The 25,129-nt window shown below is 55.1% G+C and overlaps 3 protein-coding genes across 9 annotated transcripts; all 3 read left to right on the forward strand.

The window, feature by feature from the left end:
• Positions 1–68: 68 nt before the first annotated feature.
• FBXO24 (F-box protein 24) lies at positions 69–9,089 on the forward strand. Its single transcript, XM_047779713.1, is given in 11 exon segments — positions 69–466; positions 469–606; positions 867–965; positions 1,058–1,241; positions 2,452–2,690; positions 2,921–3,155; positions 4,246–4,404; positions 4,669–4,790; positions 5,034–5,165; positions 8,139–8,309; positions 8,643–9,089. Coding segments are annotated over 11 exon segments (1,872 nt in total). The 5' UTR covers positions 69–436; the 3' UTR covers positions 9,006–9,089.
• Positions 9,090–10,367: 1,278 nt separating this feature from the next.
• On the forward strand, positions 10,368–15,647 carry PCOLCE (procollagen C-endopeptidase enhancer). 2 transcript variants are annotated; one of them, XM_047779699.1, is made up of 10 exons: positions 10,462–10,677; positions 11,557–11,665; positions 12,107–12,365; positions 12,563–12,637; positions 13,248–13,372; positions 13,925–14,061; positions 14,373–14,644; positions 14,905–14,982; positions 15,114–15,284; positions 15,429–15,647. In XM_047779699.1, exons 1-10 carry the CDS (start codon positions 10,583–10,585, stop codon positions 15,593–15,595), a joined length of 1,488 nt encoding a protein of 495 aa, XP_047635655.1. In that variant the 5' UTR covers positions 10,462–10,582; the 3' UTR covers positions 15,596–15,647. The 2 variants fall into 2 exon arrangements, with proteins under 2 accessions (XP_047635656.1, XP_047635655.1); XM_047779700.1 differs by lacking the exon at positions 12,563–12,637 and having other exon boundaries at positions 10,368–10,677.
• A 2,343-nt stretch (positions 15,648–17,990) lies between these two features.
• MOSPD3 (motile sperm domain containing 3) lies at positions 17,991–20,709 on the forward strand. 6 transcript variants are annotated; one of them, XM_047779705.1, is made up of 6 exons: positions 18,015–18,293; positions 18,619–18,969; positions 19,107–19,182; positions 19,411–19,640; positions 20,191–20,355; positions 20,477–20,709. In XM_047779705.1, the coding sequence occupies exons 2-6, from the start codon at positions 18,681–18,683 to the stop codon at positions 20,506–20,508; spliced, it is 792 nt and encodes a 263-aa protein (XP_047635661.1). In that variant the 5' UTR covers positions 18,015–18,293; positions 18,619–18,680; the 3' UTR covers positions 20,509–20,709. The 6 variants fall into 6 exon arrangements, with proteins under 6 accessions (XP_047635666.1, XP_047635661.1, XP_047635664.1 ...); XM_047779708.1 differs by having other exon boundaries at positions 18,015–18,269; XM_047779706.1 differs by having other exon boundaries at positions 18,015–18,265.
• The last annotated feature ends 4,420 nt before the right edge of the window (positions 20,710–25,129 follow it).

Genomic DNA, 25,129 nt, shown 5'->3' on the forward strand with positions numbered 1-25,129 from the left:
CACCTTCCCCCTCACCTGTCAAACTGAGTTTAAACTTTTTTTTTTTTTTTTTGAGTTTATATCTTTGAGGTAAAGATCCCGTGGAGGCTCTGGCCTGCTGAGATGTGAAGAATTCACCAGGGTTTCTCTACAGAATTAGTGCTAAAAAGGCATCAAGTGGAAAAACTTCCCACTACTCCCTGAAAGTAAAGGCCTCATCTACCAGTAGTTCAGACTTTATTTCTCCTGTCACATGCATATTCCCTAAGCCACTGGGTGGCTAGAACTGCACTTGAACCAAGGAGCTAAAAGAGAAAATCCCGGGCAAGCTTGGGGAAAATAGGTCACAGTGGCTGGGTGGTGAGGTCACAGAGAGGTTTGTCTACCCCAGGCTCCATGCGGGAGGGGCCTAGGAGGCAGAGGGGCCCCAGAGGTCCCCCAAGCCCAGGCAGGGGACATGGTGTGGGAAAGGCAGCAGGGACGGGGGCCAGGGAGCAGAGTACGAGGGGCCAAGGGGCCCGGAGAGATGAGGGCAGGAGCAGGGAGGGGGCAGTCAGGATGGTGAGGAGAAGCCGGAGACGGAAGCTGCAAAAGTTCACCGGGCTGTGCGGACGGGAGGGGCTCAGGGTGAGGGGGGGGAAGGCGAGGGAAGGGCAGCAAGTCGGCAGCCAGAGGGCAGGGGAGGGACCGCTTGGAGAAGTCGGACCAGGAACCAGGTGGATGGGGAGGGGCGACCCTTGGATCTAGAGAGGAAAGATGGGAGGATATGACAGCACAGAGCTGGAAGTCAGAGCTGTGAACCCCCAAGATAGGGGTGAACAGAGAAAACGGAGACAGAGAGGCCTGACCCTCAGGGAAGCCCTGTGCGCGCCCTTCTCCTTGGGTAGGTGAAGTGGAGCTGCCCTTCGTGTGGCCCAGAGCCTGGGGGTGAAGAGAAGAAGGGGAGAGGAAACCCTATTTCTGTTCAGTTGTTTCCCCCAGAGCTGGTGAGTCTTTTTTTGGGGTGGGGGGGGCTTGGTGCTAAGACTAAAGGACTGGGGGCCAGATGGCTGATGGCTGCTTCTGCCCCTGCCCCCAGGTGGAGCACATCGTCTCCTTCCTCCCAGTCAGAGATGTGGTCGCTCTCAGCCAGACCTGCCACTACTTCCATGAAGTGTGCGACGCTGAGGGCGTGTGGAGACGCATCTGTCGCCGGCTCAGTCCTCGTCTTCGAGAGCAGGGTTCCGGGGTCCGGCCCTGGAAGAGAGCTGCCATTCTGAACTGTACACCTTCCCCAGAACCTCTAGTTGTCTCTGCCTCTGTCCTACCTTGTTCCGGGATCCCTCCTGCTCCATAAAGTTGCCAGATGATCTTAGTCTTCCCGCCAACCTTCCAGGGCTCCCTTCTCTGGAAGAACTGCATTAGATTTAAACACACCCCATCAAGGACTTACTCCAAGTCTCTAGGTCCGCTCTCAGACACATCACCCAGAGCCGCCACTGCCATGCCATTACCATGCCCCGTCCCCTGCCATATTCAAACTCTTCCAAATCTTACCTTGAGATATTCTCACCTCCCCAGACCTACAGTTTTCACTCCCCTAAACCAGGATTTTCCAACTTTGTCACGATTACAATTTTGGGCCAAGTAACTCTTTGACGTGAGGGGCTGGAGTTCCCATTGTGACTCAGCAGGTTAAGAACCCGACTAGTATCCATGAGGATGCGGGTTTGATCCCTGGCTTCGCTCAGTGGTTGAAGGACCCGGCGTTGCCATGAGTTGTGGGGTAGGTCACAGACGTGGCTCGGATCCCGTGTTGCCGTGGCTGTGGTGTAGGCCGGCAGCTGCAACTCGGATTCAACCCCTAGCCTGGGAACCCCCATAAGGCTGCAGGTGCGGCCTTAAGAAGCAAAAGAAGAAATGAGGGGCTGTCCTTTGCATCGTAGGATGTTTAGCAACATTGCTGGCCTCTGCCCACTAGATACCAGTAGCACCTTCCCCAGGTGTGACAGCCAATGTCCCATGAGGGACAGAAATCATCCCTGGGTTGAGAAATATGCTCTAACCCCCTTCCCCTCCCAGGAAGCCCCTATCCAATCTTTCTCTCTCACATGAAGGGAGATCCAGATGCCAGATCCAGAGCTAGCGGTGAGGGAGGGGTGCTGGCCTCTCCCAGTCATTCCTTTCCTCGCCTCTTTCTGCTTGTCTACAAATTCCGACATTTCCTTTGATGTCTCCGATGCAAGTTTGGACAAAGAAGTGCTCACTTAGAAGCACAGATAGGGCCCTGGGCTGAGGTGGGACAGAGAACTAAAGTTCAGACACGGGGCATCATTGCAGGCATCTTATGAGCTTTCCACATGCCCTTTGGAAGGGGTCTGTTCCCCCGAGCCTGGGGCTGGGAAGGAACTAAGCACCTCAGCATCTGAGAAATCTAGCTTGCCCAAGCTCTGACTCATCTCCCTTCAACCTCCCTCTCCTTCCCTCCTCCAGACACGAAGGGCCTGTATTTCCAGGCATTCGGAGGCCGCCGCCGCTGTCTCAGCAAGAGTGTAGCCCCCCTGCTGGCCCATGGCTACCGCCGCTTCTTGCCCACCAAGGACCACATCTTCATTCTTGACTACGCGGGGACCCTCTTCTTCCTCAAAAATGCCCTGGTCTCCTCCACCCTAGGCCAGATCCAGTGGAAGCGGGCCTGCCGCTATGTTGTGCTGTGTCGCGGAGCCAAGGATGTGAGTAGCAGGTCTCCAACCACCGAGACCCTACCTCTCTTCCCGGTACCCAGGGCCCACACCAGTCCTGAGGCGTCATCCTCAGGAGAGCCGCCCTCCCCGACCAGGAACGGGAAACCAAGCCTGCATTGCCCATGCCAAGGATCTCACCTCCCACACCAGGATCCAGCTGCCCCGGCCTCATCCACTGCAGGGCCCCGGATCCCGGATCCCTTTGTCTTTTCCTACAGTTTGCCTCGGACCCAAGATGTGACACCGTTTACCGTAAATACCTCTACGTGTTGGCCACTCGGGAGCAGCCAGGAGTGGTGGGCTCGACCGGCAGCCGGACCTGCGACTGTGTCGAGGTCTACCTGCAGTCCAGTGGGCAGCGGGTCTTCAAGATGACCTTCCACCACTCCATGAGCTTCAAACAGATTGTGCTGGTTGGTCAGGAGACCCAGCGGGCTCTGCTGCTCCTCACAGGTGAGGCTGAGAGCAGGGGTTTGCAAATTGTTTGCTGCAGATTTCCCAGGACCTGCTGCAGGGGGTGGGGAGGGAGGCCTCTCACACAGGGCTCTGTGTGCCACCTCGTCCTGGACTCGGACCAAGGCACTCTGCTTTTGTTTTTCTCCTGGTCTAAGACTCTACATCACGTATCATAGGAATAAAGGGCCCTGCTGCAAAAAATAGTTGGGAATCCACTGTTCTAGTGAGTGCCTGACTTTTTTTCTTTTGTCTTTTTAGGGCCGAACCCGCGGCATATGGAGGTTCCCAGGCGAGGGGTCCAATCGGAGCTACAGCTGCCGGCCTACACCACAGCCACAGCAACACGGGATCCGAGCCGCATCTGCAACCTACGCCACGCTCATGGCAACGCGGGATCCTTAACCCACTGCACGAGGTCAGGGATCAAACCCGCAACCTCATGGTTCCTAGTCAGATACATTTCCGCTGTGCCACGATGGGAACTCCCTGGCTTTTTTTTTGTTTGTTTTTTTGTTTTTTGTTTTTTGTTTTTTTGGTGCCATGCCCACAGCATGCGGAAGTTCCTGGGCCAGGGATCAAACCCATGCCACAGCAGTGAAAACGCTGGATCCTTTAACCACTAGGCCAGCAGGGAACTCTGAACGCCTGATCTTTAAAATGCTAATTTCCCCAACCTCCCTGCCAGGCACTGTACTTTATACCCCAAACTTTCTCAGTGTTCCTCCTACTTGACCGCACTCTCAAGCCTGAGAGCTTCTGGTCTCAGGACCTTCTGCTGAGCAGGGCCCTGAATCCCCAGAGGGCCTTCTTCCCAACACTCAAACTGGATCCAGCTGCTAGGTTTTCTCTCCACTCTTCGCTCACACTGAAGTCCCCTGGTTGATTTGTGGGGGTGGTGAGGGCTGGCGTCTGGGGAACCTGAGGTCCCTCTTTCCTTATTTCATCTCTACCCTTTTTCTTCCAAGCCCACTCCAGGGCAGTAAATGTCTCGTCCTGTGTGGCTTAGGGATTCTCTTGGGGAGTTCATGTGGATATTGGAGGGTCCCCCCCAACACACAATTGTCTGCTTCCCTGCCCCCTCCCCCAGAGGAAGGAAAGATCTACTCTTTGGTAGTGAATGAAACACAGCTGGACCAGCCACGCTCCTACACAGTCCAGCTGGCCCTGAGGAAGGTGTCCCGCTGCCTCCCGCACCTGCGCGTGGCCTGCATGGCTTCCAACCAGAGCAGTACTCTCTACATCACAGGTAAGAACCACCTCCCTTCTTCTCCAGACCCCAACCTCAGGCAGACCGTCCAGATAGACACCCTCCCTCGACCTTGTTCCAGCTCTCTGGGGAACCCTGAGGGCATCCTAGAAAAACATGTGTTTAGGTTCCCAGACCCCATAGCTGGTGCATTTCTAGTGGGTGTGAGACTCCCCACATCTTGCCTCTTCCATCCCAGGTAGGGCCTTATCTCTAGGAAATGGGTGCCCAAAGCTGCTGAGCTGAGGGCTCCCGACCCCCCAGACCAGGGGGGAGTGTATTTTGAGGTGCATACCCCAGGGGTGTATCGTGATCTCTTTGGGACCCTTCAAGCCTTTGACCCCCTGGACCAGCAGATGCCGCTGGCGCTCTCACTGCCTGCCAAGGTAGGATCCTGGAGGGGCGGGGCAGACCAGAGGGGGCGGGGCTTAGGGACTGAAAGGCACCCAAGGTCTGACATATGAGCAGGAATCAAAAGATGGATCAGGGAGGGACAGGGGACCCAGGGAGGAGGGTGACTTAGAGGGCAAGACCGAAAGAAAGCCATCAGCTGGGGATGGTAGGTTAGCAGCTCAGAGTTCCTCCCGAGACAAATGAAGGCCCACCTCCCCTTCTGTCTTACCTCCTAGATCCTATTCTGTGCTCTTGGTTACAATCACCTTGGCCTGGTGGATGAATTTGGCCGAATCTTTATGCAGGGAAATAACAGATATGGGCAGCTGGGCACAGGGGACAAAATGGACCGAGGGGAACCCACACAGGTGATACTGCCTCCCAGCTACTCTCATCCTCACCCCCTTCCTCTAATTCGCTAACCCCTGAATCTCTCCATTTTCCCAATTTCCATATAATCCATTTTCTACTCCCCAGAAATTAGGCCAACCAGTATGTAATGCCTGTGATACTGTTGCGTGTCTGACCCAGGGCTGGAACCAGGAGGTGTGTTCTGTGTGGTGTGGTGCTTGTCAGTTCAGGAGGAGTTTAGTGAAGCGGGCACAGGTGGGTGGGCTGAGGTAACTAGAGGAGGTGAGATGGGAGCAGGGCCTAATGCGTTCGATAGGATTTGGGTGGGTGCAGGAGAAGGCATTCTGTGTGATGACGATGCGACAGAGCTTGCATGTGCCTGGGACAGTGGCAGGGTGTATGTTTGGAAATTGGTAGCTACGAGGTGATGTGGGTGGTTGCGAGTCTACAGAAGTGTGGATTTGGGAAAGTGTCCTTGCAGGTTCCCAAGCAGGACCTGAATGATTGAGAACAGGTTACCTGGCTAGAGGGCCCATGGGGAGGCTGTTGATTGACACCAGCACTTGAGATAAGGGCCTGGGGCTGGAATGATGGCAGCGAGAACAGAAAGGAACGGATTGGTGAAGTGTTTCTAACGAAAATGAAGAGCCTTGGAGTTCCTGCCATGGCTGAGTGGTTAACGAACCCAACTAGCATCCATGAGGACGAAGGCTCAGAGCCCAAGTTGCTGTGGCTGCGACGTAGGCCGGCAGATGAAGCTCCAATTTGACCCCTAGCCTGGGAACCTCCATATGCTGCTGGTGTGGCCCTAAATGACTTAAAAAAAAAAAAAAAAAAAAAGAAGAGCCTCTGCAAGCTGATGAGATACGAGGACAGTGGGCTAGACCAGAGGTGGCTCTATGGCCCATAAACATGGGGGTTGGAAAGGAATGCTGGTTTGAGGAAAGAATGTGAATGTGGACTTTCCTGCAGGGAGAGTAAAACATTAGAGTAGAAAGTAGCTGGATTCCAAGCTGGAACAAGGTTAAAAACAACAAAAGGAGAGACAGAGGAGCAAAGCTTGGGGGCAGATTTTGCCATTGTGGGCAGAAGGAGTTCGAGCTGACTCAGAGACAGAGACACACCCTCAGAGGCCAGATCCCAGAAGCCCCAGGCACGGGAAGGTTCACACAGGAGGGGGTGATTCATGGTGACAGTGGTAATGTAGGAACATACTCACTGACATGAAAAGGTGGTTGAGTCGTATTTCTAAGTAAAAAAAAAAAATCATAAAAAATTTCATGAAATGGCTTATACAGCACGATCCCATTTCTGTTTAAAACATACCCCTTGGGGAGTTGCTGTCGTGGCTCAGTGGTTAACGAATCCGACTAGGAACCATGAGGTTGCGGGTTCGATCCCTGGCCTCGCTCAGTGGGTTAAGGATCTGGCATTGCCGTGAGCTGTGGTGTAGGTCACAGATATGCCTCAGATCCCGCATTGCTGTGGCTCTGGCGTAGGCCGGTGGCTACAGCTCTGATTAGACCCCTAGCCTGGGAACCTCCATATGCCGTGGATATGGCCCTAAAAAAGACAAAATACCAAACATATATATATGTGTATATGTATATATATGTATATGTATATATGTATATGTGTATATATATGTATATGTATATATGTGTATATGTGTATATATATGTATATGTGTGTGTGTATATATATATATATAATTATATATACCCTTGGGAGTTCCCACTGTGGCTCATCAGGTTAGAGACCCAATGTTGTCTCTGTGAGGATGCAGGTTCAGGATTGGGTGTTGCAGTATAGGTCAAAGATGCAGCTTCGATCTGGTGTGGCTGTGGCTGCAGCGAAGGCTGCAGCTGCAACCCCAATTCAGCCTCTGGCCTGGGAATTTCAATATGCCACAGGTGTGGCATATATATACACACCCTTTGTTGGGAGTTCCCTGGAGGTCTAGTGGTTAGGACTTGGTGCTTTCATCACTGCGGCCAGGGTTCAATCTCTGGGCTGAAATCCCACATCAAGCCGCTGCACAATACAGCCAAAAAAGACAAAAACAAAAACAAAACTACTTACCTGTATAAGTCTGTATAAGCAACAGTGAGGAGGACTCTCCAGCCAGATGTTAATAGTGCATGGGGGGGGCTTCCAATGATTTTTGAAAAAAAAAAATTATAGTTGATTTACATTCCAATGATTTTTCAATTAGTTTTGGCTTGCCAATATTTTATAATTTTCCTATAATGCCCATAAATGATTTATCTATATGTCTTCAAAATTAAAGCGCTCACAGTCTCAGGAGCAACGTGCAAGAGAGGCTCTGGGATTTGGCTGCTGGGAGGTCAAGTGCCTTTGGAGAGCTGTCATAGCATAGGAGAGAGAAAAACCAGATCATAGAAGGTTCAGGCAAGACTGGCTGTGGTGAGAACAAGAATGTGGTCCATCTCTGATCACCTAGCCAGCCCTGCTGCCTAAAAGGCAGAGGAAGGAGCAGCAGGAATCAGGTGGAAAATCAGGTTTTTCCAAAACAGGGTGGCCATTTCGAAAGATAATGTTATGACTGACTAACAGCGAAGCTAGGAGGGAAGGAAGGCAGATCCTTAGAGAGGAGGGCTCTTCCTCCCCAAGGCTGGCAGGCAGGATGAGACAGTGATGGGCACAGGCATGGGGGTGAGACGAGGGAGCAGAGAGCAGGCCCTGGCCTCAGGCAAGAAGCCTGTCTTCCAGGGAGAAAGAGGAGGGACCCAGAGCCGTGCAGGCACGTCGTCAGCCTGTGGCTACAGGGGAACCGAGAAGGAGAGACGGCTGCCAGTCTGCAGTCAGCAGGGCAGACCTCGTAGGGGAGGGGGGTGTATTTCGGGTCCCAGTTCCTGCCCCCCTAGCTTCCCAAGATTCTGCCCTGAGTCCTTCTGTCACCCTTGTCCAACCTGGGCCCCCAGTCCCTTGGGGTTCCCTGCTTAGCGACCCTGGCCCTGTGTCCTCAGGTACATTATCTGCAACGCCCCATTGCCCTGTGGTGTGGCCTCAACCATTCCCTGGTGCTGAGCCAGGGCTCAGACTTCAGCAAGGAGCTGTTGGGCTGTGGCTGTGGGGCCGGAGGCCGCCTCCCTGGCTGGCCTAAGGGGAGTGCCTCCTTCGTCAAGCTCCACGTCAAGGTCAGAGCCAGGTCGCCCAGGTGGGCAGCCAGGGAGGGACGGAGCAATAGGGCCAGGTAGCCCCCAGGGCTGTAGCTGGGCCCCCTGCAGGGACCCAGGGGCCCCGTTTCCCAGCACCGCCCACCTCCCTTTCCTGCCACGTACTGGGGCTCCTGGCTCCCTCCCTGAGCTGACCCTGCTGGCCCTCTCTGACCTCACACAACCTTGCAGCTCAGCCAGCCAGCTGCCTTGCTGGCTCAGGAGGGCTGGTCCGAGAGGGAGGAATGCAACAGCTGGGCTTCCTGGGAGCCCCTGGTCAAGGCCCCACTCAGCCACGCCCGTCTCTCCTCCAAGGTCCCTCTGTGTGCCTGCTCCCTCTGCTCTACCAGAGAGTGCCTCTACATGCTGTCCAGCCATGACATTGGGCACCAGCCTGCCTACCGGGACCTACCAGCCAGCAGGGTGCTGGGGACCGCCGAGCCCAGCCTGGGGGCCGGAGCACCCCAGGACCCTGGGGGTGCGGCCCGGGCCTGTGAGGAGTACCTCAGCCAGATCCACAGTTGCCCCACGTTGCAGGACCGCATGGAGAAGATGAAGGAGATCGTGGGCTGGATGCCCTTGATGGCTGCACAGAAGGATTTCTTCTGGGAGGCCCTGGACATGCTGCAGAGGGCTGCCGGAGGGGTTGGCCAAGGCCCCCCGACCCCTGAGAGCTGACCACCTGCCTCCTAGTCTCACCCCTGGAGGGAGAGTCCGGCCCTGGGCCAGGGGCGAAGGAGAGGTGGAGCGGGGGACAGTGTGTGCGCGTGGGGAGGGGACGTGGGGGGTGGGGCCTGCTAGCCACGCCAGGCTGGGCAGGGAACTGTTTTGTAAAATGTTCAGGGGCTGCCCAGGAGGGGCCCCCAACCTGACTATCATGGACAAAAGATTTGATGGACAAATAGAATAAAAGGCTGAAGCGAGGCCCGATTTGGAAGCCTGGGGCCTGGGAGGAACACAGGGCAGGGGGTGGCAGATCTGCCGCCCGGCTCGGTGGACGAGGAAGGGCAGGACCGTGGACAGGCAGGCGGGCGGAACAGATGCAGCAGCTTGAGCCGTCAGTTGCTACAGAACCGCCAGCACCTGGATCCTTCGGCTTCCATTCCCCTCCAAGCCAAGCCCAAGACCTGACGCCCCACCCTCTGGGAAGCCTCAAGCGACCTGGTTCCCCGCCCCACCCCACCCCCACCCCCGTGGGTCCTCCACCCACCAGACGCAAGAAGCCGCTGCCTTCTGACCAGAAAGCTTCCTACCCACCTCCCTTTTTCCCTATGAAGTCAACCCCCTGCTCTCTCCTCCTCCTCCTATTTACCTTCCAGTCCAGATCTAATCTTTCTCTCTCTCTCTTTTTTTTTTTTGTCTTTTTGCCATTTCTTGGGCCACTCCTGCGGCATATGGAGGTTCCCAGGCTAGGGGTAGAATCAGAGCTATAGCTGCTGGCCTATGCCAGAGCCACAGCAATGCGGGATCCGAGCCGCGTCTGCAATCCTTAACCCACTGAGCAAGGCCAGGGATCGAACCCGCAACGTCATGGTTCCTAGTCGGATTTGCTAACCACTGAGTCACGACGGGAACTCCTTACTTCCTTTCCACTCCATCCTCCTCTTCATCAACAGGGAACAAACACCTTTTATTTATGTACTAAGGCTCCCTGCCCCACACCCACACCTCCAAATGTTTGGGAGAGAAGAAGGGTGAGCAGAAGTCTGTCTCTGGCCTAGTCTCTCTCTCTGTGGAGCAGACAGTAGAAATTTGAAGTGGAAGATAAACCGGAGCTGGGGGTGGTCAGGAAGAGGGTAAGTAATTAGAGGTTGGGTGTCCAGGGAAGGGCTTCCTCTGGGTACTGAGAAGCGGGAATGGGGAGAATCATGGGTGGGCTGGAGAATCCTTGGGAAAGACCAGAGGTTGAGTTGGAAGGATGCTTGGGCACTGGACAGAGCGGGCTTCCAGATGACATTTCTGGATTGCCTGGCCGAGGCCGAGAGCCTGATGCTCCCTCTGCCCTTTGTTGCTCCACCCCCTCCTAGGTCAGTATTTACGTGTCCTGGACCTAGAGAGGCCCCTGGACTCGCCACTGTCCCAGCTCTACGCTCCCCGTCCCGCCTTCCCCGCCGCCCGCCCCACTGGCCAGTCCCCACGCCCACACGCCCGAGGCTGCCTCATCTGGCACTGATTATCCCTGCCGCTGCCGCTGCCGCTGCTCAACTCAGCTGCTGCCTCTGTCTTGAGGACCCCAGCGCCTCTCCCCCCCGACCATGCTGCCTGCTGCCACCACCTCCCTCTTGGGGCCCCTCCTCACTGCCTGGGCTCTGCTGCCTTTTGCCCAGGGCCAGACCCCCAACTACACCAGGTAGGTCTCTTGGCACCTTGCAGACAGCTTGAGTCAGTTTCAAATCTCCGATTCTGGGGGTGGGGGTGGGGGGGTGGGGATATGCCTGTGTATCTTGCAGATTCTTTTGCTAACATAACAACCCCCCCACCTCCCAGAGCCCCCACCCTCCTTGGGTCCCCAAGTCCTCCCTCCCTGCTGCAAGGCCACTGTCTCCTGCAGGTCACCACTGCTCCCCATTCCTCTACCCTCTGTCCTCTGACCTCTGAGTCTCCCCATCTATCCAGACCCTTGGCCCCCCATGGAACCTGAGAACACCAAGACCTTGAACTTGCCTGGATTCCAGCAGGGAATTAGAGATGGGGAATGGGGTTGGGGAAGAGGGGCCTGCGAGGGGGAGACCTGGAAATCCGACACTCAGATATTTAGCTGGCACAGGAGCAGGGCAAAGGTTGGGAGCTCAGGGAGCCCAGTCTCCAGGTTCAATCTGAGGGCCCTCACTGCTGCTTCTCCCTCATCTCCCCGCCCCCTACTCCCACCCCCACCCCTTCGCCTCGTGGCTCTGTCCACATCTGGAAGTAGTTAGGCGGCTCCTGTCCCTGACTGCCAAGCAGGGCGAGGGGGGGAGAATGAGGAAGGGGGGCCGAGGAGGATTCCGGGAATTCCTGTTGGGGTGGGGGTGGGGACTCCGAAGGGCTGGAGGGACAGCCAAGTTGCTGGCCCCACTTTTTCCTGATCCTCGGCCGGAGTATTTCCTCCTCCAGTCCCGTCCTGGCTGCGGAGGCGCCCCAGATCCCTTGGGCCTTTCTCCCTCCTTGGCCTCTCCATCCTCATTCCCCTCTCCCTCTCCCGGTCTCCCCACTGCTCCCCCACATGGTTGACCTCTCTTCTGTTCTCCAGACCTGTGTTCCTGTGTGGAGGGGATGTGACCGGGGAATCGGGTTACCTGGCAAGTGAGGGTTTCCCTAACCTCTACCCCCCCAATAAGGAGTGCATCTGGACAATAACGGTGAGAAGGCCCCCCTGGCCACTGCCCCCTCGTCAAAGTCTTGTCAAGGTCCCCCCGGGTGGCCAAAGGCCTGACTGCAGAGGGAACCCCACTCCCCTCCCCAGAAGCACAACCACCTCTCCCTGGGGAAGTCCAAGCTCCCCGCCTCCGGTCAGTGATGGCATCAGTGATGGCATCCGAGCCGGTAATAACACGCGTCAAGTATCCTCACACGTTCCCTCAGAGGCTGCATCTCCATTCCAAACTTCACGCCCGCCACTCTAGTCTCTCCACAGACCTCGGGTCTCGTCCCCTGCCCAAACCCTCCACTCCACACCCTGATGGGGTCCCCTCCCCCTCAGGCCCAATTTCTATAGAAACTACTTGGGGAAAGGGAAGTGCCCTCGGCCCAGTCGTGCTGGGCCTGACTTTGCGGGTCCCCATCCCTGTCCCCACCATCAGGTCCCTCAGAGCCAGACTGTGTCCCTCTCCTTCCGAGTCTTTGACCTGGAGCTGCACCCCTCCTGCCGGTACGATGCTCTGGAGGTCTTTGCCGGGTCTGGAACCTCGGGTCAGCGGCTCGGACGCTTCTGCGGAACCTTCCGGCCGGCGCCCTTAGTCGCCCCTGGCAACCAGGTGACCCTGAGGATGACATCGGACGAGGGCACGGGAGGACGAGGCTTCCTGCTCTGGTACAGCGGGCGGGCCACCTCCGGCACTGGTGAGACCTCCCTCACCTCCGCCTTCTCCTTCTCCTGGCCCCGCCCCCGGCGCAGGCCCCACCCCGCCTTAACCTCCACCCCAAGAGCCTGGAGCCCCCATTGCCTCCCTTACCCTTTTTCCTCACTAACTGCCCCTTCAGTCCCTCCTCCCCGTCTTCTCTCCCCTTCCTCCCGCTCCCACCCACCCCTCTTCCAGGCCCCCCCCCAGGCGCAAGGCGGAAATGGGTCACCGACCCGCGGGTGGAATGGGCGGCCTGGGGTTACTGGGACGGTGAGTAACTGCCCGCCCCCGTCCGCAATCGGGCTCCCTCAGACGGGCGCGAGGGGGCACTCCAGGCTGGGGGACTAGGTTCCCCCGACCCGGAGCCCCCTACACCCAGCCCGGGGCTCCCGATTGCGGTCCCATCACCCCCTCCTGGCGGCAGAAGTCTCCCGTTAAGTGTTTAAGGCAGGGACTTCTCCAAAGGGGCCTCGGGGGCTGTGCCCCAATTTGAGGGCACCCTCACAACACGAGGACTCGCCAGCCTCGAAAGGGACTTTGCTGCCGGGCCGGGGAGATGGGATCTCCCAGGGGAAGAGAAGCGATGTGGCCTCGGGTCAGGGGGAGGGGCAAGAAGGGAGCGTGCCCAGTCAATTCCTCCTCCCCCTTCCCCCCCCCACCCCCGTCCGGCTGGGTGCCTGGCGGTGCAAGACCTTATCCGCTGCGGTCCAAGACCTCCTGGAGCCCCGCTCCTCCTCTGCTAATCTTACCTCCCTTCCTCCCCGTCTTCTCGAGACCCAGACATCTGAGCTTTCTGCACGGGCTCCCAGTCTAGAGCTCTCCTCCAGCTGACCGAGGGTCTCCACTGCCCCCCACCCCCACTCCTCTCTCCCCTCCCCAGAGCACCAATTTTGCGGGGGGCGGCTGGAGAAGGCCCAGGGAACCCTGACCACGCCCAACTGGCCCGAGTCCGATTACCCCCCGGGCATCAGCTGTTCCTGGCACATCATCGCGCCCCCGGACCAGGTACTGACCCCCTGCTCGGGCTGCCCCCGGGGATCCAGGCGGCGTTCTCCAGCATGCAGCCTGCAAAGACTTATTGAACGTCTACTATGTCCCGAGCACTGAGCTTGACATAGTGGGGAGCAAAACCAGACCCAGACCTGCTTTCACCCAAACAAAAATTGTAAAATCACAACTGTGAGGAGAGCCTTACGAGAGCGAGGTACCCAATGCCGACATATATACTGACTGGTGTGTGTGTGGGTGTGGTGTGGTGTGTGTGTAGGCGGTGGTGGTGGAGGAGATGGATTCTAGCTAGGTTCGTTCCTTGAGAATGAGCCCGGATTTGACCTTGCGGACTACGGCGACCGACGCCACTGCAGGGCTTCCGTGGATGTGTGTGTTCCTCAGAGCTGTGGTTTGAATGCATTAAGAGGAGAGCACGAAGGGACGTGGGAGAAGAGAGAGGAGACCACCGCAAGCTTCCGGGAGGCGGAGGCGGGGTGGAGGTGAGAACTCCGCGCCTTGGCCGCCCGGGGTCCCGCCGCGCAGCCTCCGCCTCTGCCCCGCTGCCAGGTGATCTCACTGACCTTCGGGAAGTTTGATCTGGAGCCCGACTCCTACTGCCGCTACGACTCGGTCAGCGTGTTCAACGGAGCCGTGAGCGACGACGCCAAACGACTGGGGAAGTTCTGCGGCGACAAGGCCCCAGGGTGAGGGGGCGGGACCTGGGTGGGCGTCCCCGCGGCTCTGCCGCCGCAGGTGCGGGAGGGGCGGGGCTTAGCCGAAGACTCGGGACGTGAACCTGGTCGCCCCGAACGGGTGGGCGGAGCAGAGAGTGGGCCCGGCGGATAGCGAGGCTTGGCGCCTGCCAGGGGTCCACGATCTAGAGGCGAGCGGCGCTTGCGAAATCGGGAAGCTAAGGCAGCCAACCCAGGGGCAGAGGTTAAAAGGCCACCGGCCCGGTTAGGGGGCACGAGGCGCTGCCCTCCTGACGCCTCCCCCACTGCCCCTCCGCCCGCAGCCCCATCTCCTCCGAAGGGAACGAGCTCCTCGTCCAATTCGTCTCGGACCTCAGCGTCACGGCCGACGGCTTCTCGGCCTCCTACAGGACCCTGCCGCGGGGCGCCACCGAGAAAGCGCCAGCCCAGAGCCCGGGGGAGGACGCCCGGCCAAGTCCCCCGCTCCTCGGCCCAGGCCCCAAGCCCGGAGCCGGGCCCAAAGTCAAGCCTGAACTCCCACCTGAGGAGAAACCGAAGGCCGCGCCCAAGGCGGAGGCAACTCCGGCGGGCTCCGGTGAGTCTGAAAAGGGATAGGAAGCGGAGGCCGACAGAAGGACCTGTATCTTTCTGCGCTCTTTCATTCCTTGTCCATTCACACAGCACTCACTGGTGCCATCTCTGTGCTAATGGCTGATACTAAGTCCTGCGACCCCAAACAGGATCGCATTCTGAACAAGTTCGAAGCAATGCTTTTGTGGGGATGGTGGTCCTTCCTACCTGCTGGGTAGGTCACCCTCCACAAACTCCACAGACAATGACCCCCCTCCCCACCAGATGGACCCAGTGTCCCCTGCCCAAAGCAGTGCCGAAGGACAGGCACGTTGCAGAGCAACTTCTGTAACAGCAACCTGGGTAAGAAGCCCCATACCCCAGCTCTGCCCTTCCAACACCTGTAACCTCCCTTCCTGACCCCGAAGTTCCCCCCTCCTTCTGGTTCCAGCCCTGTCCTCCTGTCTCCACACCTCTCCCTTTATCTCCCTCAGTGGTGACGGCAACAGTGAAGTCCATGGTTCGGGGCCCTGGGGAGGGCCTCACAGTCACCGTCAGTCTCATTGGTGTTTACAAAACCGGAGGCCTGGACCTGCCCTCTCCACCCACTGACACTTCCCTGAAGTTTTATGCACCCTGCAAGCAGTGTCCCCCCATGAAGAAAGGTAATGGACATGTGGGGAAATGTAGAGGAGGACTTAGCCTCATGAAAATGACAGAGGTGACAACATCTGAGGTGCTGGGATGAGGAGGCACATCTGTAAGGTCTCTGTTACATGAACTCTCAATCCCTCCCTCCCTTTCCCTAGGAACCAGTTATCTGATGATGGGCCAGGTGGACGAGAACAGAGGTCCCATCCTTCCTCCAGAGAGCTTCGTGGTTCTCTACCGGCCCAACCAGGACCAGATCCTCACCAACCTCGCCAAGAGGAGGTGTCCTTCCCAGCCTGTTCAGGCTGCTGAGTCCCAGGCCTGAGCCCTAGGCACCCCTTTCTTATCCAAATAAATGTTTCTTGACTGAAGAAGGAGCCACATCTCCATGTCTGTGGTTTTAGTGCTCATCTTAGAGCGGATCTGTTTTCACTCATTAAACTGCACAGAGAGAAGTTCCCATTGTGGCTCAGTGGGTTAAGAACCCAACTACTATCCATGAGGATGCAGGTTCAATCCCTGGCTCAGTGGGTTAAGGACCTGGTGTTACTGCAAGCTGGAGTGTAGGTTGTAGATGTGGTTCAGATCCAGCAGATTTGGCATTGCTGTAGGGCCACAGCTGCAGCTCCAGTTCGACCCCTTGCCTGGGAACTTCCATATGCTGCAGGTGCAGCCCTAAAAGGACAGGAAAAAAAACAACAACAAAACCTCCACAGACAGTTACCATACAGAAGAATGTAAGTCAAATCTTGTCACCCCTTTGCTCAAAATCCTCCCATATTCCTAACACACACATACAGACACACAAAATGGTAACTATGCAAAGGTAATGGATATGTAAATTAGCTTGGTAATCTTCTCACAATGTATACATATATCAAAACATCAAGTTGTACACCTTAAATCATACAATTTTTGGAGTTCCCTGGTGGCTCAGCAAGTTAATTATCCGGCATTGTCACTGCTGTTGCTGTGGTCATTGCTGTGGTGACGGTTCAATCCCTGGCCCTGGATACACATACATACACACACGTACACAGAATTTTTATGTTAAGGATATCTAGTTTTTTTAGTTGTTTTATTTAGGAAGGACTGTTCCTTTTTCTTGAAGCAGGGGGGCCACACCCACGGCACATGGAGGTTCCCTGGCTAGGAGTCCAATCAGAGCTGTTGCTGCCAACCTACACCACAGCCAGAGCAATGCCTGAACTGAGCCGCATCTGCGACCTACACCACAGCTCACAGCAAGAAGGGATCAAACCCGCAACCTCATGGTTCCTAGTCGGATTCGTTTCCGCTGCGCCACGACAGGAACTCCTAAATAAAGTTTTTCATGGCACAGCGGAAACGAATCCGGTGGCTACAGCTCCAATTAGACCCCTAGCCTGGGAACCTCCCTATGCCACGGGTGCAGCCCTAAAAAAAAGACAAAGACAAAAACAAAAAACAAAAACTCGGAGTTCTCCTCGTGGCACAGGGGAAAATTAATCCGACTAGGAACCATGAAGTTGCGGGTTTGATCCCTGGCCTTGCTCAGTGGGTTAACCATCTGGCATTCCGTGAGCTGTGGTGTAGGTCACAGTCACGGCTTGCATCTGGCGTTGCTGTGGCTCTGGCGTAGGCCGGCAGCAACAGCTCCGATTAGACCCCTAACCAGGGAACCTCCATATGCCGCGGGTGCGGCCCTAAAAAGGACAAAAGAGACAAAATAAAATAAATAAAATAACAAGAAAACTCTCCCATAGTTTCCCATCAGTCTGTCTTACCGTGGGCCCTAAGGCTCTAGGTGATCTGCATCCCTCCTTCCACCTCATCTCATCGCTGAGTACTGTCTCCCTTAAAACCTCTGTTCCAGCCATACTGGTTCCTTGGCCATTTCTATCTAGTACACATTTACTTCCGGTGTTTGCCTTTGCAGTTCCATCTGGAATTCTCTTCCACAGACACGTGTCGTGCTTCCAAACTTCAATCAGATCTCCGCTCAAGCTCATCCTAGTCACTCATTCATTGTTCACTCCACATGTTTTAGGTGCTGAAAATAAAACAAAGTCCCTACTGTTGTAGAGAGCAAGGTACATTCTACAGGAGCAGCGATAAACTAAAACATGCTATTAAGTAGCTCTATGAGTGCTGTGAAGAAAACAAAAGCATGACAAGAGGACAGGCAAAGGGAGATTCTACATTTGATAGGGTGCTCAGAGAAGGGTTTCAGATAAGATAACTTTGTTTTGCTCCACTGCTGCTAACCAAAGGTGTGGCCTGGGGCAAGATTCTTCACCTCGTTGAAGCTGTTTCCTCCTCTGTGAAGGGAGTTGAAGATTCGGTGGGATGACGTAAGTAGCAAGGCTGACTCTTAATTCAGCAAGTAGCAAATATAAGGGATTTCCGAGTGAGTTCCGTGCAGGAAGGAATCAGAAGAGCCTTGGGCTGAGATCCCAGTCCAACTGGAAGCTACTTCCAACTAGTTCTGTAAAAAACGGTTTTTGTTGCTGCGAAGGCTTCTAGGAGGATCTGGGATAGAAGTAGAGAAAGAGGGCTCTCTCGTGGGACGTAATTCTAGTGATTTGGACTGGCTCAGAGTGGGGAGAAGGAACAAAGACCCATTCCCAGCCCCGCCCGGGTCCCCACCCCCGCTTATGCCAGGGTTAGCATTCTAGAGACGCTTGTAAAGTTTTACGTCACTAGGATGAAGCCAATCACCTCTTTACGTGCACCGGTGGGCGCACTTACGGCTGAAACGAGGCGGCGCTGGCCAATGACAGAGCCCGTACGGCGGAAGAGTGAAACGGTCTCTCCGGAAGATGGCAGCCCTAGTCCAGCCAAAAGCTGATTGGCAGGTGCTGTGACCAGAAGGCGAGCTTCATAGCAAGAGCGGCCATTCGGAGGCGGAAGCCCGAATAAGCGTCGGCTTGAGCTCAGGGAGGGGTCGGAGGCACAAATACAGGTCTCGGGAAAACAGAAGACGGAAAGGACAGCCCCGGAAGAGGCGGCTGCGGCAAGTAGAGTTTGGAGGGGCAGACTGGGCAAGTGTCCAGGGACGCCCGGAAGGGGCGGGGCATGATGCAGAGTGGGGCGGGGCTTATGGAGATCAGGAACCCGGACTGAAGACAAGGGCCCGGGCAGGGAGCGGGGAGGGGCAGGGTTTACGAGGTGGGCGTGACCCTCGAGGTAGAGCTTGGGGGCGGGGCCTAAGGAGACCCAAGGCAGAGCTGGAGAGGGGAAGGGTTTGGGGGGGCTGGGCCTGTCTTCTGGGGCCTCATCTAGCGGGATTCCGAGGCGGCGGCAGCATCAGTCCAGGCGCTGCCCTACGGTCTCATCCCGTTCCGTTTCACCCCTCTCGCCCCTCAGCTCTATCCTCCAGGCCCGTCCCCTGAACTCTGCCCTCGGATGTTCCACCGCCCAGAGCTTGCATGCGCCGTGGGGCGCCCCAGGACCACGAGCTGGTGGGTTCGGGGGCTCCTGGGCGGGGGTCCCGGGGCGCCCCTGCTCCCTCGGGACCTGTTGTCCCGGTCCTCGTCTTTCCCCCGGATCTAGTATTCAGGGCGGACCAGCGGAGCGGCCCCCGGCAGTTGCTGACCCTCTATAACCCCACGGGAGCAGTGCTTCGCTTCCGAGGTGAAGGGGATGGGCGTCTCGCGCTAGGATCTGGGGACTGGCAGAAGAAAATTGGGGAGCTGTATGGATTGAGCAGTCAGATGAGTACGGTCGTATGTCCAGCCTAGGCAGAATGGAAGATCGGAGGTGGGGGGGCGGGGTAGGAGGCGAAGGCGCTCCATGGGCGGGGCTTGTACAGGGTCCCTGAAGCAATAATCATTCTCTGTGCTTTCTTCCTCCAGTTCTGTGCACAGCACCTGCCAAATACACAGTGTTTGACGCGGAAGGATATGTGAAGCCTCAATCCTGCATTGACATGTGAGTTGGAAGGGGAGGGGTCGAGAGGCTGATGAAAGCCAGGGGTTGCTGCCAGAATAGTTCTCTGACTTACTGTGCTTTGGTCTTAGGTCTCAGACCTTGTTCTCTTCAATCTGTTTTACCCACCCCTCTGTCTGCATCCCTAAGGGAAAGTTTCCTGGGAGGGTGGGGCCTGGATCCACTTGGATCACGGCCCCTCAATGGGCCTCTCTCCTTTCTTGAGACCAGTGTGATTCGCCACGTGGCCCCCAATCCCAGCCACTATGACGTCCAGGACCGCTTCCGCATTGAGCTGTCTGAGGAAGGAACAGAGGGCCGAGTGGTGGGGCGCAAGGACATCACCTCAGTTCTGAGGGCCCCAACATACCCCCCTGAGCTTCAGGGACAGCCTGACCCAACGCCCCACCCAGGGCCCCCTTCCTGGACTGCTCCACCCTCGGCCCAACACTTCCCAGAGAGTGAGTTTGGGGATGGGAATTCTGAGAGTTCTGTAGGGAGGGAGGACCTAGCATGATCTTAGACATGAGCTCAGTTGGAGGTGAAGAGGCCTCCGGTTCAGTCTTTTGCTTTTTGGTGGAAACATACCTAGGAGTTGAGATTTTACATCAGGTTGGTTTCTGGCTTCCACTGAGGGGGAAAAAAATGTTTCCCTTAGCTCTGACTTCAGTACTTCCCATCATGTATCAGCCAAGTTCAGTTCAATAAGAAGCGTAGGTTGAGCAATTCCTGCCGTCCCAAGTTGTGTATGTGTGGGAGACAGGGGTCTCTGCCCGATAGACCAGTAAGCAGGGCCAGTATTCAAGGCAGAGTGAAGAGAGAGGAAGAATGATGAGGGACCAAAGGGAAGAGGGTGTCTTGTGGCTGTGGGGACAGAGGCTCCAGGGAGGAGAGGACACTTCCAGTGTCCAACGAAAAGTAGGTACACCTTCCATCTTCAGCCTCCTCCCTGTAGGACCTTGGGCTGGGCAGGAGTGCGGGCTGGAGCGTCTGACAGGCCTTGTTTCCCAGACCCCCACCCGCAACTGGCCACCAGCTCCTTCCTCCTCTTCTTGCTGATGGGTATCGTCTCGGTGGCCTTCCTGCTGCTCCCGCTCCAGGATGAACTTGGCAGCCAGCTGCCCCCAATCTTGCACGTCTCCCTGGGACAGAAGTTGGTGGCAGCCTACGTCTTGGGTGAGCACAGTGGTGGTGGTAGACGATGTGGGCCCAGAGAGGGGGAGCCGGGACTGGAAAGGGGGCCTCCAGGGCCCCCGGCTGCATATACGACCTTGCTCTTTTGTTCTCCCCTCTCCAGGCCTCCTGACCATGGTGTTCCTCCGGATCTGAGCTCCCTGCTCCACCTCCACCACCCCCCTCCCTGGGCAGGGACGTGGAGTGGACATGAGACAGCCACTGTGATGCTCATAACCCTGCCGCCACGCCTGCTTCCTTCTTCCTCCCTCCTGCCCATCCCCCCACCCCTACACAGACAAAACCCAGGGATTTGTATTCATTTCCAAGTTGAATAAAATAAATTTGTAAAGTTGAGCTAAGACGTGTAGGGAACAGTCCCCTTTCTTTCCACTTTTTTTCCTCCAGTTCTTCCTACCCACTGGGGACCTGGCACCCGGGGCTGTGAAGAGGCCCAGTGAAGAACTGGGTGCTAGGCCTTGTGCTGCCCCAGAAGAACAGTGTACCTTGAGCAAGTCATTTAATTTCTCTTGAGCTTCAGTTTCTGCTTCTAAAATGAGGGAATTGGGGAGTTCCCACTGTGGCACAATGGGATTGGGACAAAGTTTCCATCCCTGGCCCACCACAGTGGGTTAAGGATCCGGCGTTTAGGTCACAGCTGTGGCTTGCATCAGATCCCCGGCCCAGGAACTCTTTATGCCAAAGGGTGGCATACATGCATAAATTGATTGATTAATTAATTAAGGGAATTGGGAAAGTTGATTCTTAATATTTGCCCTTAGCCCTATCCTAGGGATTAGGTCCTATCCCTAAGGAACCCACCTAAGCTAAAAAGAAACAAACAAAAATAGCATCTATTCATACCTGCTGCAGAACTCAGGTCTCACCATCTTGAGCCATCAGAGCCTCTTGCCAGGGTTGCTGGAGGCTTCCCATCCCCAGAATCCTAGTCTGCCTTTTCGCCCCTTTATCTGCTTTTATGTTGTCTCCTCCTTTGACTTCGACCCCTGTGGGTCAGAAGCACTAAGGTCCTTGCCAAGATGGGGGAGAAAGAGCCCTGCCCGACATGACCTCAGCCTAACCAGGCAGGAGACATTTAGGCAAAGGAAAAGAACAGGATTCTTGAAAGGCAGGCTTCCGGCCCTCCTTCAGATGCAAGGCTAGGTGGGAGGAAAGGAGGAGGGGCAGCCAGTGACACTGGCAGATTGTTGATTGGGAACAAGACAACATGAAGACAGACTCAGTCTGTTATGCTGCTGGAAGGTTATCAGTTGTTCCAGTTTTACTTTGGGGGCCTTGGGAACCGCCTCCCTGCCCTGAGTCCTGTCCTTCCCACAGCCAGAGCTGGTGCAAATGGGGTGTGGGCCCAATCATGAGCAGAGGATGGCTCTGTAGCCTGTGTAGGATAGGGCGCTCACCGTGGCCCAGCAAACCCCTCACCAATTGCAAGTGTATGAGTGATAACCACTCACACTGGGCTGGCTCTGCCCAGGACTCCAAGAAGGCATTTAAGATAGCACACGTTAATGATATTGCTGGTATTTGCTGAGAAAAGGCCTCTCGTTGCCTGTGGGATCAGGAGGCTTTCTGAGGCAAAGCTATGAAGGGGTGACAGGGGCTTCAAACAGACTTTTGGGGGGTGGGGTCTGCACCTCGTGGCATGTGGAAGTTCCAGGGCCACAGCAGCAACCCCAGGCACAGCAGTGACAACACCAGATCCTGAACCCACTGTGCCACCAGGGAACTCTGGGATAGACTGTTTTTAAGTAAATTTCTTAGAAATCAATACTGAGTTGGCAGTAGTTGGAGGAGGTGGGTATTAGGTTCCTGTGGCTTCTGTAACAGTTTTTCACAAACTAGTGACTTAACACAAATTAATTCTCTTACCATTCTGGGGATCCAGAGTCCAAAATGAGTCTTCTGGGGGATAAAATCAGGGCGTCAGCGTGGCTGGTTCCTTCTGGAGGCACCTGGGGAAAATGTTTCCTTGAACTTCCCAGCTTCTAGAGGCCATCTGCGTTCCTTAGGTGGTGACCCCTTCCTGCATCTTTAAAGCCAAGAGTGGAAACAACAAACAATCATTGTTTTAAGTCACACACACACACACACACACACACACACACACACACACAAAGGGGGAACTCCCTTGTGGCACAGCAGGTAACCTAGTATTGTCACTGCAGCAGCTTGGGTAGCTGCTGTGGTGCCAGTTCAATCCCTAGCCTGGGAACTTCTATATGTCTCAGGCATGGCCAAAAAAAAAATTTCAGGAGTTTCAATTGTGGCTCAGCAGTTAATGAACCCCAACTGGCACCCAGGGTTTGAACCCTGGCCTCACTTAGTGGGTTAAGGATCCAGCATTGCTGTGAGCTGTGGTGTAATCTGAAGATGCGGCTCAGATCCCGTGTTGCTGTGGCTGTGGTGTAGGCTCCTGTCTGTAGCTCTGATTCAACCCTTGGCCTGGGAACTTCCATATGCTGCGTGTGCAGCCCTAAAAAGACAAACAAACAAACGAAAACAAAACAAAACAAAAAAACACAAATTAGAAGTTCCCATTGTGGCTCAGCGGGTTAACCCAACTAGTATCCATGAAGATTTGGGTCCTATCCCTGGGCTTGTTCAGTGGGTTAATGGATCCAGCATTGCCACGAGCTGTGGTATAGGTCACAGACATGGCTTGGATCTGGTGTTGGTGTAGCTGTGGTGTAGGCTGGTAGCTGCAGCTCTGATTTGACCACTAGCCTGGGAATTTCTACATGCTGCACGTGCAGCCCTAAAAACAAACAAAACACCAACAACAAAAAAAAAACCAGAAATTAATTTCTTCACAGTTCTGGAGGCTAATGTCCAAGATTTGATGTCAGCAGGTTTGGTTTTTCCAGAAGCTTCTCTCCTTGGCTTATAGATAGCTGCCTTTTCACTGTGTCCTCACTGGGCCTTTCCCCTGAGCACCTGTGTCCCTGGTGTCTCTCTGTACACCCAATTTCCTCCCCTTTTAAGGACATCAGTCAGACTGGATTAGGGCCACACTCTGATGGGCCTCGTTTTAACTTACATCTTTAAAGGCCCCCGTCTCCAAATACAAACACATTCTCAGGTACCAGAAGTTAGGGCTTCAGTATATGAATTGGGAGGGATACAATTCAAGATTCTCAACTTAAACAACAAAGTCTTACTTTTTTTTTTTCTTTTAGGGCCACACCTGTGGCATAGGGAAGTTTCCAGCCTAGGAGCTGGAGTTGCCAGCCTACACCACAGCCACAGCAATGTGGGGTCCAAGCTTCATCTACAACCTACACCACAGTTCACGGCAATGTCAGATCCTTAACCCACTGAGCGAGGCCAGGGATCGAACTCTTGTTCTCATGGACAGTAGTCAGGTCCATTACTGCTGAGCCATGATAGGAACTTCCCAAAGTTCTACTCATAGCAGAGGAGACAGTATTCAATATATTGTCATGAGCCATAATGGAAAAGAATATATACAAAAGATATGTGTGTGTGTGAATAACTGAATCACTTTGATGTAGAGCAGAAATTAATATAACATTGCAAATCAACTATACTTCAATTTAAAAAAAATTAACTATGCTTGGGAGTTCCCGTTGTGGCTCAGTGGTAAGGAACCTAACTAGTACCCCTGAAGATGCTCGTTTGATTCCTGGCCCCAAGCAGTGGGTTAAGGATCTGGTGTTGCCATGAGCTGCAGTGTAGGTCACAGATGTGGCTTGGATGCGTTGCTGTGGCTGTGGCATAGGCCGACAACCCCTAGCCCAGGGACTTCCCTATGCCACAGGTTTGGCCCTAAAAAAAGCAAAGACAAAACAAAAAAACAGGCAAAAAAACCACACACACAAAACTATGCTTAGAGTTCCCTTGTGGCACAGTGGGTTAAGGATCTGACATTGTCACTGTAGCAACTTGGGTCACTGCTGTGGTGCAGGTCCCATCCCTGGCCCAGGAGCTTCCACATGCCTAGGGAGTGGCCGAAAAGTAAAATACAATAAATAGCTATGCAAAAAAAAAAAAGAGAGAGAGATTCTCAACCTCATCACATCAGCAAAGTCCTTTTTGTCATGTAAGGTACCACTCAACACAGATTTGGGGTTTTAGGATGTGGACCTCTCTGTCCAGAACTCCATTCTGTCCACTCCAGGGAGTAAATGGACAAGGTGGAGAAGGACTGAGCAACAACTCAGTCCCATGGAAATTTGTTCTGGACAGTATCTCAGGGAAGCAAGGAGTTGAGGAGGCTTCTGACTCTCGGTCCAGGCTCCTAAGAACCCAACAGGTCAGACTCAAAGGACTAAGGAGGGGACAGTTTCACCCTGGAACCCAGGGGCATCCCAAGCCCTAAACTAACAAGCCTTCGCTTCTCAGCATCCTGGGGAGCAGGCTAGAACCTCTCATGTCACACTGGGAGCAAGAGGTGACCAGAAGCCTGAGAACCAGGCCCTAGGATTTACACAGCCACCAGGAGGTGAGAATCTGGGCCACAGCCTCCCGAGGCCATGATTACGGGTAAAGTGGTGCAGCAGCACCTGTAATTCCCTGTCTCCTGCAGCTTCCACCTCACTGAACAGATGGGCCAAAGGGGACCCTCGAGGGGAGACAGGTCCCAGGCTGGGCCAACCTAATGGCTGTGTAACCATTGTAGCTTCACAGGGCTCCAAGCTCAAAAGGAGGCCCTGTGCTTGAGGGGGGGTGCTCAGTAGGCTCTGTCTTGAAATTCCTTTTTGCTTTTTAGGGCCACACCTGCAGCACATGGAGGTTCCCA

This window comes from Phacochoerus africanus, chromosome 5 (genome assembly GCF_016906955.1).
Source record: "Phacochoerus africanus isolate WHEZ1 chromosome 5, ROS_Pafr_v1, whole genome shotgun sequence".
In the NCBI taxonomy this organism is placed as follows: Eukaryota; Metazoa; Chordata; class Mammalia; order Artiodactyla; family Suidae; genus Phacochoerus; species Phacochoerus africanus.

Bases quoted from the DNA above. Each gene is read 5' to 3' on its own strand.
- PCOLCE (XM_047779699.1), top strand. From the start codon at position 10,583: ATGCTGCCTGCTGCCACCACCTCCCTCTTGGGGCCCCTCCTCACTGCC. The intron at 12,366-12,562 runs GTGAGACCTCCC...CCCCTCTTCCAG, and splicing joins GCGGGCCACCTCCGGCACTG to GCCCCCCCCCAGGCGCAAGG. The intron at 14,062-14,372 runs GTGAGGGGGCGG...CTCCGCCCGCAG, and splicing joins TGCGGCGACAAGGCCCCAGG to CCCCATCTCCTCCGAAGGGA.
- MOSPD3 (XM_047779705.1), top strand. From the start codon at position 18,681: ATGCGCCGTGGGGCGCCCCAGGACCACGAGCTGGTGGGTTCGGGGGCT. The intron at 19,641-20,190 runs GTGAGTTTGGGG...CTTGTTTCCCAG, and splicing joins GGCCCAACACTTCCCAGAGA to ACCCCCACCCGCAACTGGCC. The intron at 20,356-20,476 runs GTGAGCACAGTG...TCCCCTCTCCAG, and splicing joins GGTGGCAGCCTACGTCTTGG to GCCTCCTGACCATGGTGTTC.